At 51.6% G+C, this 17,371-nt stretch overlaps 1 protein-coding gene across 1 annotated transcript; it reads right to left on the bottom strand.

Annotated features, from left to right (window-relative positions):
• Nucleotides 1-214: 214 nt before the first annotated feature.
• Nucleotides 215-17,086, bottom strand: VAV2 (vav 2 guanine nucleotide exchange factor; the record flags this gene model as incomplete). Its single annotated transcript, XM_010297299.1, has 13 exons — nucleotides 215-324; nucleotides 747-761; nucleotides 1,471-1,603; nucleotides 1,847-1,932; nucleotides 3,685-3,771; nucleotides 6,488-6,552; nucleotides 7,072-7,171; nucleotides 8,555-8,654; nucleotides 12,155-12,255; nucleotides 12,883-12,951; nucleotides 14,448-14,546; nucleotides 15,240-15,254; nucleotides 16,984-17,086. Coding segments are annotated over 13 exons (1,083 nt in total), but the record flags the coding sequence as incomplete, so codon positions are not given.
• Nucleotides 17,087-17,371: the final 285 nt, after the last annotated feature.

Here is a 17,371-nt window from a genome sequence, read left to right on the forward strand (position 1 = left end):
CGCCGCGGGTGCTTTGCTGCGGATGCTCGCGGTAGATGACTTCACGCCGGACCCAAGCTCCCGTTGCACAGGGACCCATCCAGCAAGCCCACGTGAGCTTCCCCAGCACAGGCTTTGCTATCGGAGCTGGTCTCCGGTGACCTGCTGGTCCAAGACGCTGTCCCCCCGTGCTTGGCGACTGCACGCCAGGGCTAGAACCGCCACTCATGCTCACATTGCCATTTCAAACTGCTCCATCCACTTCCTCTTCATCTCCTCCGTCTTGCAGAAGAACTGGAAGCCCTGCTTCCCCTGAAGGTGAATTAGGTAGAAGCCGTAGGACCACTGCAAGAGAAAGCGAGAGAGCTGATCAGACCCCCGAGCTGCCCACCCCGCAGCGCCTTCGCAAAAAAAAAACCGCTCTCGGTGCCTGTCCCCCTCCCTGCTTCGGAAGCCCCGCTGAACCTTTGCAAAGGTGACAGCACGGAAGGAGGAAGAAGAGCGCCGTGTTTCGCTAACACATCACCACTAATGATGCCTGGATCAGCTTGGTACCGTGCACTAGGGCCAAACAGCATTTTATGGCGGCAGATGAGAGAACCCAGATTTTTCTGCTCCAGTGGATTCTCCCCAGCCATTTTATCTCTCCCTGACAGCAACTGACAGCCCAGGAGGAACATCTGACCTGCCCACTGCACATATGCTCTTCCTCTCTCTCTACAACGTTGCACAGAAAAACACGAGAGAAAATTGTGTGCTTTGCTTACCATTTTTCCATGAGACTAGAAAGCATAGGAGAGCAAAGTGGAAATATATTTCATTAAAACACAAAGCTAGCAGCATTTCTTCAGTATCCGACTGGTAAAATTGGCTATTCTTACGCAAATGACACTTACCCCACCTGTACCATACCTCTTCCCATTGCATGTAAGTAGATTAAGCTAATGGGTCTCTGCTGAACTGGCAGCTGGGAGGTTATCCTTCACGGATGCAGACTAAGCCCCAAACCACCAGCAAAATGATGTTCCCTCAGTGGCAACCGTGCTCCCAGTGCCAGTTTTGGCAGGCCGGTTGGCAGCACTCACGCTGCCTTTCCAGGCTCCTCCACCCTGCCACTCGTGGGAGCGAGAGCATCCGGATGGACCTTCCCTCCCTGCCCTCCTCTCCGCCCGTCTGGCGCTGGCTCCCTGCCGGTCCCTCGCTGCGGGCAGGCCAGAAAGCAGGGAGCAGCTTCCTCTCTCCCAACTCCAATCATCCCAGCTTCTTCAGGGCTGTTTTGCAAGGACGGAGGTCAAGGATCAAGCCCAGCCCCACGTTAGTGAACATCTCCCAAATCTCTGTAAGGCTGCCCTGAAAGCTAAGCATTTGTTTTCCAGCTTTTTTGCAAGCTCTGTTTCTATTTTAAAAGGCTAATGGGAACGTACTACCCAAGGACTGGCCCAAACAGCTCCAAAATGCTCTCCAGCAGAGCTAACCCCCCGGTCCACCTACCTTTTTAATGTCCTTGTTGTTCATAGGGTCGTCAGTCATCTTGTGGAAGAGCAGCTCAATAATTTCTTTCAGCTCATAATTGTACCCTTTCCTTTTGCAGACAATCACCACTTTATCAAATAAAAACAAATACCTGCCCAAAGCAAGCAAACAAACACGCAACCCAGTCAAACATCTCATGAAGGTCCCCATTCAAGGGGAAATATTCAGAAAGCTCTGCAGAGCTTCCCAGCCAGCACAAAATACAATTTCACATCGACGATGATTTCTGTCAGTACAACTCTTAGGCAATCGCTGAAGAAATGAGCACAAGGGGAATCACCAAACGAAGGTACATTTAGTTTGGGAAAACTTTTAAGTGCCATTGCTCACTCACCTGTCCTGCTTGGTGTGGTTGACTATGGAGCGGACCTTCAGCTCGCCATCGATCTTCGGCCTCCCGAACTCCTCCAGCTTCACTTGCTACAGAAAGCAAAGCAGGGCTGAGATCCGCAGCCAGGGCTGGGACGATGCTTTGGCAAGGTGGAAACCCAAACCTGCCCGCATCACACGGTGTGCGGGGAGCATCCCCACCAGCCCCGTCTCGAGCTGCTGAAGCAGCATCGCCCTCACCCAGGGGAGCCCGCGCACGAGTGTGGGAACAGGACCACAGCAGATCCCTGGAGCTCCAGCACCAGCACCCCAGGGCAAGGCTCAGCAGTCAAAGCATTTTTGCAAGGTTTGGGATCCAGAAAGCAAACTTCCCCTCCAAAAAAGCTATTTTCCAGGGCTTTCTGCAAAACCAGAACCAGGGCTTTTGTAGTTTTGATTCCCATCCTGAACCAAGGCTGGAGATTTTGGGGAGGCTGGCACCCAACCCAAGGGTTTGGTCAGTGCCTTTCAGCTCCAAAGCCCTCGCAACGTTGCTCGGTGCAGCACGGCTGCCGGGCCATGGGAGTCCGTCCCCTTGCACAGGACTGTCTTCTTACAGGAAAAAGATATTGTGAAGCATCACGGCTGGTCAGGAAAAGAAGTATTTCACACAGCTGTGTGTATAGCCCGTAATTATTTCCTTGCCATGCCACGCGGGCTCTGTATACGTAACACCAATCGTTCCACAACACCCTGCGTGGGATCGATCTGCAGACAGCAGTGCCTGCTTTGCTAACATCTCATCTCCCGCACATCAAACCCGCTCTCTGGCTGCTGCAAAGAGGAGAGGTGGCTGCTTCATGCCCGTATTTACATTCCCACTTTTACGGAGCATGACGCCTGATCGTTCGCACAGATCGGGATTATCACGACTGCTTCAGTCAAAACCTGCGAGCTGCAACGGCCCACGTCCCATGGGAGGATTTTTGCAGGTTGCTCAAAAATTAAGGATTTTGTCTCCGTCTGTTAAATAACCACCAATTAAAAGTTCATTGCTTTCAAATGAAGTCAAGGCTTCAAGCCCCCAAACCCAGGACCCCTCCAGGAAGCCCTCGGGGTGGGCAGCCCCCAGCTTCTCCCTCCACCAGCCCTTTTGAAGCATCTCAGGTGTCAGCCCCGGATTGCATTACCCCAGCGCAAAGCGTGACGGCGGAGCAGCTGCGCCCGCAGCTGACCAGCCCTCCCCGCCCGCCCCCCGCAAATGTGGGAAAAAGCTCATTAGCTTGAAGTTCTGCCAGTGAATATTAAATTAATGGGCTTCTTCAGGGCTCGGGTGATGGTTTGCACAGGGTCGGCTGACGCACAATAATGGGACCAAGTGTTTAACACCTCTGGAGTTCGAAGGATGAGATTCTCCTTAAAACACCTGGTTGAGATTTGGGGATTAGGTGCATATTACACGCGCCCTTCTCCTCCAAATGGTCCTTGGGACACTTTCAAGACGTGAAAGATATTCACTGCAAGAATATTCAGTTAACCTGCCTGTCCTCTAAACAGTAAAAGAAACCCCACTTTAAATAACAGATACCCGATTTGGGGAATTCTTGGGCCCTCTGTACATAACACATGAGGAAAAGTTGGAGGGACATTTCTGGTGTAACATCACCAACAAAAGCCACCCTCCATCACAGCCAAATCGGTTTCGTACTGTCAGCAGAAACATTGTCCATGATCAGGGAGTGTCCGAACACGCAGGGATCTTTCTTGGGTAGCACATCAGATTCAGTAGTAATTGCACAGAAAAAGCAAATATGTTAATAATAATCAAATTAAAGTAGGGAGTGAGAGGATTTTCCAACTTACCAGATTCTCTATAGAGCTCTGAAATTCACTTATTTTCTTTAAAGTCTCTTTGTCCCGCTTTACTTCATTTATGTACATGGCCAAGTCCTTACAAGAAAAGCGAGTATTGATTTTTATTTTCCAGACGAAACTGGTACCTTATCAAAGCAGAAAACACACGACCCCGGCTCCCCAAAGCCGCGCTCCCCTCCGCCCTGGAGCAGGACTCACGCAGCAGCCCGGGCACCACGAGCGCGGGCGGTTTTGGTTTGCGCTTGCCCCGCTGCACCGGGCAGGCGCTGCAATTTGTGCCATTTCCCAGAAGAGGGCAACGCATGAATCCAGCGCAGCACAGCAAATCCAGCCCACGGCTTCCACCTGGCGAGAGCCCGGGCCAGCAGCCCGGCATCCCCTTCCTCCGCACCTCTGCCCTGGCAGCATCCTTCCCTCCCAGGTTTCAGCACCGTAATCCCCTTTATCCCCCCGGATACAAGAGCCACGAGCCAGTCTCTGCTGGCGAAACGTCACGTCCGTAAAACAACCGCTTCGGACACTGGGCTGCATGTCAGCGGTGAACAGCACTTGACCTGGCTCTGCCCCGCTTGCTTCCAGCTGACCTTCCCGGGTGCTCCGGATCGCACCCGAGCTGGGGTGAGCGCTGGGATGCTCACGCTCTGTCCTTCCCGGGGACACCTCGCGAGAGCATCCGCATCTCCAACACCACCGCACAAAGGAGATGTTGTAAAATAAGGAGACGCTCGATGGAGCTTGTTCTGCCCTGAAAAATTCCCTGCTTACCTGCTTTTGACCCATCAGAGAGAAAGAACCTTATCCCTTCCACTAAGAGAACTTCTTACACACTTCAGAGGGTATTTTCTGTGCCTGTTTGCTTCTTATCTGCTCCCTGCCTTCTTGTCCCCAGCAACAGCTCTTGTCAACTTGGATTAAAGCTGAACGTGGGATTTTTTTAAGACATCCCCTCCAGGTCAGACCTCCCTCAGCTTCCCGGCGTAAGAAGGGTTAATCACAGATGATAATCACAAATCTACGTGACAACACTTATAACATCACAAAATACCCCACCAGGCCGGTGGCAGGGACGGTTATGAAGAATGACAAAACCAAAAGCCTTATGAAGCGGCATCCTCCGTCACGCGAGCGCTGAGCTCAGCTCCCTCCTCTGCGCAGGCCGCCTCCTGCGCAAGGGGAAACACAATCCCAGGGTCGGCTGCGGCTCCAAACGGCGACGGCAACGTGCAAACCTGGGCTGCGGGATTTAACCGGGAACCTGCCCGGCCCCCACCCTCACCTGGGGGCTCGGGTCTGCGCGCTCAGGTGGAGGGTCGGTACCTGCACCAAATACCCCCACGTGCAACTTTTTGGTGCGAATCCTGCCCCTGCTTTGTGCAAAGAACTACCTGTGCAAAACAAGAGCGAGGCGAATCCCTTTGGGAGATGTAGCTCCAGCTGCAGATACTCACCCCCCTGCACGGCGCTCGCCCCAGACGGCAGCACCCTCCACCGCCCGCCGGCACAGCAGGCAGAAAGGCCGGATTCGCCATGAAAAACGTTACTTGCGAGTTAATCCTTGGTTTACAGATCGCTTAAACCCAAGCTGCACGGCTCCCTACACCCCCGCCGAGCCCCGCGCGGTCTGACCTGCACCCGCGCTCTCCTGGTGATGAAACAGAGAAACCTCGCTGATGGCTACGGGCAGCTTCCTGCAAAAAATGCCGAGTCTGCAGCGTAGCCAGAGCATATATACATTTATTTATTAGCAGTGGTGCTGGTGGGTGCTGTATTACAAGGCCATAAGCAGGGTTCAACAACTGTCACCAGGTTCAGTGTTCGTTTGAGGCCACGGCCATGTGGTGTACAGCAGCGGGCTGCGAATGCAACGTCCTTCAACCGACCTTAACTTTAAAGCGACCTATATATCGGCTCTCGATCCCCAGGCTTGCAGGGATAATGGCCGACAAGGTCACCCAACTTACGTAAGCGCTAGGACACGCAGCGCTGTTACAAAAGCTGTGGCCCAGAGGTAGAAAACGAAGTGACCTCAGAACATGGGAGCGAGCCCAGGGATGAATCCTGCAATGCTCTCCAGAGAGAGAACCTGGATTTAATGATCGTCCTCAAGTCAGATTCTGCTGACGATGCTCCTGCAGTGTGTGTGTGCGGACATACACGCACATATATCCAAGTCAGAAAACATTTAGATGATTTTGTTTTTTGTTGCTGATGGTTTTCCTGAAATCTTTGGGGTTTCAGCTGAAAGCTCAAAAAAACCTCTAAACAAAGCAAAATTTTGGCACCAGAAGTCTCCATTTGTGGAAAGCGCTTTTTTTCCTTAATTAGAAAAAAAAACCCCCTTGGATAAAAGGCTTCCCAGTCAGCACCTGGATAACAGCACCCAGGCAATGCTCCGCACAGACACGGGCTCCCACGTCTGCAATGCTCCCTGACCTGCTGATATGCCGAGTTCTTCCAGATCCCTCCTAGCAAGAAGAAGAGGCAAATCTGGCACGGCCTCTTTACGCACAATAGTAATTAGTGAAAAGTCGTAACTTGTCAACAAATACCAGCTTCCCCAGCCGCTTAAGGAGGAAGATAACAGCACTCGACTACAGATCTGCTGCGAAGCAATCGCATCCAATGGCAATCAACACAAACACGCCTGTCCGAAAGGAGAAGACGCTGCCTTCTCTCGGGCTGCTGGATGGTTTTTCCATCTAATTTTTTGTTGCGCAGAAGCAGAGGGGTCCTGCACTCCGCTGCGCCCCGAGCCCGGCGCAACCCCGCCGCTGCTCTCGCCCTCCCGTACCTGCATCGCCTCCAGAGCCTCCTTCAGCTGTTGCTTCTCTGGCCGGTCTGACGAATGGCCCAAAAAAAAAAAAAAAAAACAACCAAAAAAAAAACAACCCAAAAAAACCCAAAGAGTTTGGATGTGCTTGGAAAGCTGCCCGCACCCTGCCTGCAGCAGGCAGGCTATGCCCCACGGGTGATGGCTGCCTGCTGCCCGGGCGGTGGCAGGGACGGTGGGGCGGGGGGGCCAGCGGCTGCGGCGTAGGAAGGGGAACACGCCGAGCGGCTGGTGCTCGAGAGATCTGTTACAGCGAGTTGACGGGAGGAATTTCACACATAATCAGATTATATGCAAGCTTATTTTATATTCATTAACTGCCTCTTGTGGCTAACAAGTGCAGAATTACCCTAGGTCACCATACTTTAAGAGACAGCACAAATATTATGTCGTGTTAAGTAGCCCTGGTAATTATTTCATTTGAAGGGGAAAAAAAACCCAACCAACCTCACTCTGCATTTGGCAATGATTCGCTCTCCAGTGTAAAAGCTGAAAGATGCTACAGCGAGGATGGCAGCTGGAGAGCAACGCCAATGCTGAAACACTTACTTTTAACAGGAGATGGTATTTCAAAACTCTTTGCATCGGAACCACCAGCAGATCTTGCAATTTAAATTTCCCATCCTGAACCTTTAGTGTGCATTCCTATTAAAGAGATCAATAAATCAGCAGTGAAGCAGCTGGGGGAAAACAACAGCTTCCCCCCAGAAAAAGCCTCCAGAGCCCCGTGGCTGTTACGTTTTGCTTCTGTAAACTTAAGTTTGGATGAGAAATGGCTCGTGGTCCCTGCATGCACCCAGCCGGTGCCAGGGCTCCCAGCCCGGAGGTTATCGAGGAGTAAAACCCAGGGGCTGGACCCTGAAATACCGGCATTCTCATGGAACTGCGCTACTCCAGCTTAATGAGATACTGCTCGTTAGGGGAGCACACGGATGCTCTCGGACCTCGGGAAATGTCAAATAAAGCGCATTAGCTCAACTCGCCTCCTCGATGGTTTGAACTAATGCGTTTTATTTGCGAGGGGCCAGGAGCAAGCACGCAGACAGTTGCTGTGGCTTTGCTGATGAGCATTAAGTCATTAAGATGAGCTAACGTGATCGCAGGATCAGTTTTGCGACTGTCACCTTCGCCCAGACCCATTTAGATACGTGACTCCGCCGGCGCTGGCCGAGACCCCCCGCGTGCCCCCCAGGAAGATGAGAGGAGCTGCCACGAGGGAGGGAGAAAGGAAAAGCACCAGAGCAACTGGATGCTACAGCAACTGGCCCTTCAGCAGAGGATGCAATTCAGATCACGATGGCTTGATGCAAAATCCAAGGAACGGGTTTTAAAAAGTTATTACATGCAGTTTTATCCCTGAATTGGGTTGCTACTTTTGCAGGGAAAATCAAAGAGCGTTTGCAGAAAATGAGGTAACATGTACAGACAGCCCAGCAAATTCAGATTAGCATCAAGACCAAAGCAGGAATTAAAGCTGGGTAAAAACAGCAGCTCAAACAATGCATCCCTTCTGGGGCTCCTTTGATTTACTTAATATCTGGATCAGCCCCTATTTACACTGAGCCTTTACGCTGGGGAAGGAGGACAGGGGAGCAATCCGGGCGATCGCCTGGGGACTTGGGTTCGCCTCCGACTGTCCCCGATGCTGCCCGTGACCTTGGAAAGCCACTCGGCTCCTGGCTCGGGGATGCTCGGCGCCTTCGGGTCTCCGTGCGTGAGACGAAGATGAATTTGTCCACAACCAGTCCCAAAGAAAGTCACCCAGCTTGTTTTAACTTGTGTGAACTCAGGGGAGGAAGGACAGAGAGCGTGTCTGGGGTGGGGATGAAGGGGCAAGCAGGGGATCAGGACAAGATAACCCCCAGCTTTGCTCCCTCCCCGGGCAGCACAGACTCACCCCCGCACCCTTCCCCTCTCTCGCTAAATCAAACATTCCCGACACGCCGTTCTCAGCCCCAGCGAGTCCTTCCAAAACCCGTGCCAAGGAGGGCGGGTGGCTCTCGGCCCCGATGCCCCCGGCTCGCTCACCTCCACCTTCTGCCTGACGTCCTCCCTGTTGGCGAGGAGGTGGTTGAGCGTGTTCTGGGCGTACTCCATGTGGCTGCAGTACTTGCCGTAAATCAGCAGCCTGTAGAGGGGGAAATCACAGATTTAATCGGAAACACTTGCTGGCAGTTATAACCTGTTATAAAAGATATATATACTTATACACAGTGAAAGGACAAGGCAAACAGCTATTCCCCCATATAACTGCTTAGCAAAGTATTAACACTCTTTAACTGCATGGCTTTTTAAAATTTAAATCTTTTGAAGTTTCCAGAGCTGGAGCCTGTGGGGGTGATTCAGCTCACGAGGGGGTCGAGTGGCCAGAGGAGCCCGTTTTTGGAGGTACGATGGCTCATCCCTTCACTCCCCAGTGTGATGTATTTAACCACTGCTTCCCGAGAGCTGCGCTTTTGGAGCACCATGACAATAAAGGGAAACCCAGCTCCACACTAAAGAACCTTTCCTAGAGCAGGTTACGAAGTGGATCTATAAGAGGTACCCACATCCCAGGTACGACAGCCCAAATATAAAAAGAAACAGCAAGGAGCTGGGGCCCCATCCCTGCCCAAGGTGCCGGTCGCTGCTGGCGCTCGTCTCTCCCGGGGAGCAGCTCCGACCCCAGCGAGGGACTGCAGATTGGCTAAAAACACGAGGAGGGGGCGAGCGCTGAACCCTTGCAATCCAACACCGTGGCCCCTTGGCTGCAAGTCGGCTTTTTCTCATGACTACACCATCGCCACAATCGCCCTGACGTCTTGACAGGCACCGTGCCGCCCGATGGCCGCGCGCCCGTTTTCCAGCTGTGGCATATTAGCACCGGGGCTCGTGAAGGCAGAGCAGGGATGTGCTTCAAGACCAAATGACAACGCAAATCCATTTCCTGAGAGCATTTCCAAATGCAGCTCGCTCAAGCCCATGTATTCACCTTCCAAAAAGCCTTCATTTCCCAAGTCACAGCTGCTCACAGCCCAAAAAATGATTGCCATCACCGTGGCTGACGTGTGCCCCTCTCCCTGAGGGTTTCTGGATGTTTCACCAAGTAAGGAGGGAAGTAAAGAGCTCTTGATTCTTGAGACATGCCCAGAATGGACAAGGGTGATGATAATTTGCACCTCATCAGAGGATGAGGCTTCAAAACCTCTTAAGACCCAAGGACGCATTTTAGAAAGCTCGCTACTCCTTGCAGGATGGGCCACAGGGACCTAGAGATCAAGAGACTGGGTAATTTGGGAAAAGAAGGTTGTCACAGCCTTTAGAAACACACTGAAGCTCTGTACGGACACCCCGGGCTATACATTTAAACATCTGACACAAACAGAGCAGTTTTGCTGTGGATTGCCCCTTTTTCCTCCACTTCACTCATTAATCCTGCATGGCAGGTTTGGGTTTTCCCCTCTTCCTTGCCGTTAACTGTACTGCTGCTGATAAGACACATTTTCCATCACACATTGCAACTCATCAATTACTTCAGGGCCTCCTCTCTTGATGGAGACGATCTGGGAGCACCTGACCTGGTGCTGCTCCCTAAACGTGGGACTCCCAGACCCCGGCGGGGAACCGAATAGAGAGATTTATGGGAGCTGCAGTCCCCGGTGAAGCAGCAGCCAGCACAGATTATTCTTCTGCCTTTTCCCTTTGACAGCTTCTGAACGTGCACAATAATATCTACCTTGCCAGCGCTTGGAGAGTTTCAAAGAGGCTTCGGGAGCATAAATTCAAACCTCTGGCTTTCAAAGAGAGAGATTTACAAACTATTTCCTTCCAAAAAAAGCCCAAACCTGCAAAGCGGAGAGGCAATACATCATTTTGCCAGGATGTCTCTGAGGATGCATAGGGAAGCAGGAGCTTTTGTCACAGATATGTTTGATGGAGGAAGGTCTTCTATACAGGGACCAAGCAGGGACTCCGGAGGTCCACATCCCCTTCTTGATGGGGCAACGCTGCGTCCCCAGGTAAGCTCACTTTCTCCTCCTGCACCCCCATTTCCTTGCTGTAAAATGCGGTATCGTCACCTTTCCTGACGCAGGAAAGGACCCTGCCTATTTAGATCAGGTTGTGCCATCACCTTCATCCCCAAGAGCTCGGTTTTGGGGTCTTCTCCAAGCCAAAACTCCCCGTAAGCAGCAGTTTCCCACGGCACTGAGGTCCCCGAGATCCCCACGGGCTGAACGCAGTTTTGGAGCTGCCTTCGCCACCTCGCCAGCCGTCGGGCTGGCTCCTTCATTCGCCTCTCAGGAAGGCTTTTGGGTCCCTTAAAAAGTTGCTTGCAAACTCCATTAGGACCTGGGTCAGTTTGTCCACCCACCTGCACGAAACCCCTCAGCTACAAGGTCTCTGCTGAGCTCCCACCAGCAAATTAACAGAAGCAAACATTTATTTAAAGGCTGTCAGCCCAAAAATGAGCCTCGTGCTCCTGCACGGCCACGCAGATCTCCCGGGGGAGCAATGCCACCCCCACAACTCCTCCCAGGTCCCGTCCCCGCTCCTCATGTGCCCAGCTCTGTTCCGAGCACAGTCGGCAGCGGCTCAGGATCGCTGCCCGGGGACGGCACCGGCATGCGGGGAGCGGAGCCAGGAATTAGGAGATCAAAATCACCTAAGTGAGTTTTATGAGTATTTTTAAATTATTTGCCTTCTTCTTTGGAAACTTTTTTTTATTTAATCCAGAAAACATTCCCTTTCTAAAACGAGGCACTGTGAATGATGGAATATCTGACCTTAAGGTGTATTATTAATGCAGATGGTATTTCTGGAGTTATTGACTTCTGAATGGCATTTCTGTGTCTAGACACTGGTTTAATCACAGTGAAATAACACCCTGGCACGATTCCACAATGAATCAGGCCTTTGATTAGTATTAAGGATATTAAAGGCTTTTATTAACCTTATCTTTGCGTTCTGGGGTACTCCTGCTTGCAGCTGCCAAAACGCGGAACCCATTACGTTTGCGAAAGCAACTTTTACATTTATTCATCATGCAGTAGGTGCGCGACAACACCGGTGCCAAATACGCGATTTTTTAGAGTGAGCAATCGCTTTGATCTAACCAGAGCAAAGGAGTCACCCCACCACATCACAGCCCCCCAAAGCCCCGCTGCTGCTTGCAGGAGGAGATTACATTAAAGCCTTGCGGGCGAGTGAGCTTTCACTCCATTCTGGCTCGCCATAATCGTAGCGTTCCCACCTTTATCCTCTCCGGTACGGCCCTGTAAACGCGTTGTGGGTTCAGCCTGCAAAACAGCCGGTCTCACACGGGGGGCTGCGAGCCCAGCAAAACCCAGCTGCAGACGGGGGCTCGCAGGAACAGGCGTCCACGGGAGCCACACCGCTTTAGCCGGCTCGCTCAGAGAGATGCCCCAGCCCCTGCCCTGGGCAGCCCGGCACGGCTGTGGCTGGATTTGGCTGCTGAAGTGTCGGCACCGAGTGATGTTTCAGCCGCCCGAGAGCATCTACCTGCAGAGGATGCAAAGCTGGTCTGCCCCAACAGGCTTTTCTGTTCCCAACTCTGAGACGGGCCCTGCAAATACTAACCCTTGTCTGTTAAAACTGGAGCTGCCTGAAGACTGGCTTTCCTTTACTTACCTCTCTTTGAATTCCAGAAACACTTTTGCCAGGCTGCTTCCTCCAGACATCATAGAGACATCGATGGCTCTCAGGAAACTGAAGTGCACTTTAATTAGGTCCTAAAATGAAGAAACAATCAATGCTTCAAACACATACAAAATAAGTGGTCAAACAGAGCCTGAAGAAACGCACGTTCACTACTTAATCAGGCAGTCATTTTCTCTGCCTTTTTTTTTCTTTCCTCTTTTTAGCTGTTTTGAAAATAAGTCATTCTAGTGAGATGCAGCCCTAAATGGCCAGGAGTGCAAGGGCTTAATTCCACCGGTGACACTGTGATAAACGCCCCAGGGTTTCCACGTGTATTAAAGTCACTTTTGCAGGCCTGGAGGGAGTGGAGGAGACGGGCAGGCTCCGACCCAGACCCTGTGCAAGCCACCATTGAAACAAACCCCTTCATCGGGGTGTGCCCAAACCTCTCAGTACAGCTAAAATACACAGTCTCAGCCCTGGAACATCTTCTGTGTAAAACTGTTTCCTCACCTAGAGCTCACATAACCCCCAACTCTAAAACTGAGCGTTAAGGAATATCTCCTAAACCTGTTCAAGCTCCGCAGCACACGAAGGACCGAACCTCTACAGGCGAACGCACAAATCTAACGTGAAATCTGAGTCTTCTCTTAAGCAGGAAGGCAGCTGAGCTGCGGTGAAAAGAACAAAGATTTATGCCACAATGTCTACATCATTACCTCCAAATTGATAAAAATAGCCTCCATGTCTTGGGGAGTCAGTACCAGCCTCAGTGGGTTCATATAGTTCTGCAAGAGGTAAATGGAAAAGGGATTGAAATACCGGAGAGGAGCGAGCAAGTGGGTTTTTTCTCCCTGCGTCACCAGCGGCATTTGCCTGGGCAGGGAGAAGCCGGGCTTAAATGGCTTTGAGCACGGGCAAAGGCAGACGAACGGCAACGCGTTCGCCAAGAGCGGGTGGTGCCGGGGAGCCAAGCGGGAGCCCGGAACCCCCGTGGGTGCATCCTCCCCCGAGCTCCCCTTGGTCCCTGTGGCATTTCCAGGCGCGGGAAGGCGCAAGACCCCCACCCGTGGGTGAGCGCAGCCCCCTCTCCTGGCAAATCTGCAGGGAGGGGGATTCACCTGCACGGTTTCTTCACCTCGCTGCAGTCCTTGCCTGCAGTCGGGAAGAGCTCTGAAAGCATTTTTTCAGCTCTTTGATTATCTCACTAGAATTTTGCCCTTGAAAAAGCGCAGATGATGTGATTACATTGGAAATGCCTTTCTGAACAAATACATATTAATAGAAACATCTACATGACTTGTAACTACAAAAAAACCCCGGTGCAATGCACCAAAGACAGGACTCTCTACCCATAACACACTGTCAGAACCTACTAAGCCTTTGGAAGCCTTTTTAATCGACATCAAAGCAATAATTCAACTCTTCCTTTAGACTGAACCAGAAGGGCTGTGGCCGTTTCCCAGGAGCAAGGGCTATTTACATAAACCACACGTACGTTAGGACATTTCCATGGAAAATGGGAAACGTTATTCTACCATACGGGTTTCGCTCACAGCTTCTTTGCATGAACTTTCAGCAGACAGAGGCAAATAATTGCAAAAGGGGAGGAAACAAAAGCGTTAGGGTGATTAGAAATGGCAGCTTGATTTTCATTATTGTTCTTCATTCCTGCCGCTTTCCTCGGAGCAGAAACCCATCTCCAAGCTCCAGCCGTATCCACGACTCCGCTGTCTTGCTGAGGTGTTCAGTTTTATTTTTATTTAAAAAGAAAGGCACAACAATAATTTATCAAAACCAATTAAAACCCATGAATTCAAGCAGCAAAATGTTACTTTTAATCCAATTAATTTCAATGACAAGTCAGCACAGCCTCAGCAATTCTGAAAAACGCCCAGAATAAAGAAATTATTCCGTAGCAATCAAAGCGATAAGATATCTGCAAACACGGCTCTTATCGGGGAGACCGGCCTGGCTGAGCGAGGAGCGGGAGTCTCCTACCCCAGGGTAAGGGGGACACAGCAGGATGGTTTTCAGCCTATTTCCAATATGCAGTGATCAGAAAAAATATGTTTTTTGGCTCCTACAGTTACAAGCTGCACATTTGCGCTTGTCAGGATGGGTTTTCTGGATCCTCCTTCTCTCCAATTTTACATGTGAATGCATCGATCCTGCCTCGTCACATCTGCCAACTCTCGCAGCGAGAACTAATACAGCAAGATGAACGCAAGACCGAGCGATGATGTGGAAGGCGATGGTATAGAAGAGATGGCTCAGTTCTTACCTTTTCTATATCTTCAAGTGTTTTGTAGTATTTGGCCTCAGTTTCTTGGATTTCTAGCAAACAGCAATTTCTTTTGTCATCTTCCGTCATTCCCATTTTCTAGAAAAAGGGAAAATAACGCGTGGTCAGATACTCTTGAGAGCGATCCATCAACCTGCTCAGGCAGAGCGGAGCTCCAGTTCAGCCTTCAGTGACAGCAAACTCAGAACAAGCGCAAGGTTTGGGGAGACATGAGAGTACTGTTACTGGTTTGTGCTAGAGTAAACTATTTTTATCCCAAAAAATTAGGAAGGAACCCTGGCTGTACTATTCAATATGCTGCAACACAGTGAGCATTACATTTTTTGCATTTATTATAGCCACATCACCAAAGGCTATCAGCTAAAGAAGAATAAATAAGAAATAAATGCTGGTTTTCCCAATTTTTTTTGCTTAAGGTGAAACTCATAACGGAGCCTAAGTGGGTCATAAACAATACATTAGACTTATGCAAATCCCCTGCCAGGGTTGCCAATTCTCATGATTTTAGGTCAAATCTGATCATACGTGCTTTTCTCAAAGCCCCACCTCCTGGAGTCACTTCTCTTGCTCTCACATCTGTAAAGCGGAGCTGAAAACACGTCTCGGGAGGTGCTGCACTTCTCAGCGCAGTCTCTGACCTCGGGAGGCGATTCAGCCACCGGGTTTTAACGACCACGCGCAGGAACGGACACCCCCTCTAACACCCCCTTCAACTCGCAGCTCGGACCTGTCAGCTGGATGGAAACCAGTATTTTAATCAACGCGTCTTACCTGCATATATCTAATCTGAAGCATGCAGAAATACAAGAAACCAATTAGCATTACACACTTGCTATTGCAACACAGCTTTAAAAAAAGAAGTTATTTAGACAGATATGTGGATGCTTATATTAAATGTAGATTATTTTGCTCACGGAAGGGGAGGAAAGGGACTCAGCGCCATTGCCTCCATCGCTGCTCAGCAGCGTCTGAGAAAACACAGAACTTTGTGGAGGGAACAGTGAAAAATTGCCAATTCCCATTGACCCTAATCCTGCAGTACCCGGCTGTGGGGCACCCACACAGTGGGAGCTTTCCCCTATTTTTGCCCTTTATGCAAGAAATTCCTACCAAAACCTTCCTAAGGGCCACTTCTTGAGCCAACTGCCTTCTGCAGCTGATGGCAACGCGGTAAAGACACTGGTGGCCAACAAGCTGTGCTGACTTCGGCATTGCCACCAGTGTCTGTAAACAGCTCCAAGCGCTTTGGCAGGATCAGTGGGAATATTTTGTGCCCACCTCCTCGATCCAGGTGGGTTTCGGTGTGCAGGGGCTCCTCAGGCTGCAGGCGAGGCGTGAAGGGATGAAATGCCTCAACCACCATCATCATGGTCTTGGTACCACTTGCAGCCAAGCCCGGGACGGGGGAGAAAACAGAATGCGGGCATCGCTGCCGCGTCGCTCGGCTCGTTTGCCGGGCTCCGTGGGGTGAAGCCCTGCCTTCCCAGCCTCCCAGCACCTCATCCAGCACAGCCACGCACCCCGCTCCGGGGATTGAACTGGTCAGTGAACGCATCCGTTGGTCCTGCTTTGTTATGGTGTGCACTGCTGCCAGCGCTGCCCGCAGCCAGGAGACAGTAACTAACGCCTGCACAAAGCCTGAGGGTGCCAAATATCAGAGGGTGGGAGAAAATTTGGAAGGTCCCGCTCTGGTGGAAAGGTCCCTTCCAGCTCTGCATCAGCAGAAGCCGGGGCAGCCCACCTCCGCGGCGCCGGGGACACGGGCAGCGAGGGTGGCTCCGGGGAGAGGCAAGGGCCACCAGCACCTCCCTGGCTCATCCGTGGAGCGTGGCGCTTGCACCAGAGCCCTTGGAGATGACGCAAGTCCCTCCGCCAGGCTGTGCGTGCTGCACACCCGGCTTTCCCCGGCGCCGAAAGGCTTTTCAAGATGGTGATGAACGGGGTTGGCTGCTTGTCCCTAAAGCCACATGGGTCCCCGCTGCCCCAGAAAGCTCCACTGTAAACCTCCACCTGCTCTGAGACACCCAGGCAGGAGCAACAACGGGCACAAACAAGCGCTGGATGCTCCACGCACAGATCCGTCAGCGCTCGCCCCGATCTAAAAATACCCGTGGCAGACACGGCACGTCGGGCTGACGGAGCAGACAGCCGCCGCGCTCCCCCCTCCCCAGAAAGGGCTGGAGTGACACACTCTGCCTTGGCTCAGCGGCAAATTACTATTTTTAGTTTATCTTTTAGGGCTTATTAGCTCTCCCTTTCCCCTCCTCCTCCCCAAGCTCCTTCAGGTGACAGGATGGGCTGGGAAAGTCCTCGGAGAACCCCCTCTGGCCCAGCACCGTACCGGCTTGGCTTATTTTTACCTCTCACGAGGCAGCTGGGTTTCAAGGAAGGACGCAGAGCGATTCGCTTCCCCACAGCATCACGTCTCATTGGCAGATACTGATTTATTTAATTGAATCCTCTCCTTTCCCCTCCCATCACGGCACAGCTTTAAAAAATGCATATAAATTGTTACCATGGGCTGCTGAACTTCCACTCTGATGATATCTTCATAGATATCATCGCCTTCATCTTCACAGGGGACGCAGTCATAAATATCCTCCCCCAGATCATGTTCGCTGCAACGACAAGGAGAGTGATTTAGCGACGATAAAGAGGGCACGTTTGCTCCCGCCTGACCACGCAAACCCACGACGGCTCTCGCGCCAAGGAGGGAGGATAACGCAACAGAAAGAAAACCCTCCTGGCCCGCAGCATCGACAGGTTCGGTCCACGTTCCCCGTTTGCATCAGGAAGCCGTGTTTTCTCCTGGGTCGGTACCTGCTGCACATCTCCTCCCGCTCGCTGGAGGCTGGAAAAGGTGAAACGCCGCTCGGCACGAGCGGGGATGGCGGCCAAGAAGC

This window comes from Phaethon lepturus, unplaced genomic scaffold (genome assembly GCF_000687285.1).
Source record: "Phaethon lepturus isolate BGI_N335 unplaced genomic scaffold, ASM68728v1 scaffold23001, whole genome shotgun sequence".
Lineage (NCBI taxonomy): Eukaryota > Metazoa > Chordata > Aves > Phaethontiformes > Phaethontidae > Phaethon > Phaethon lepturus.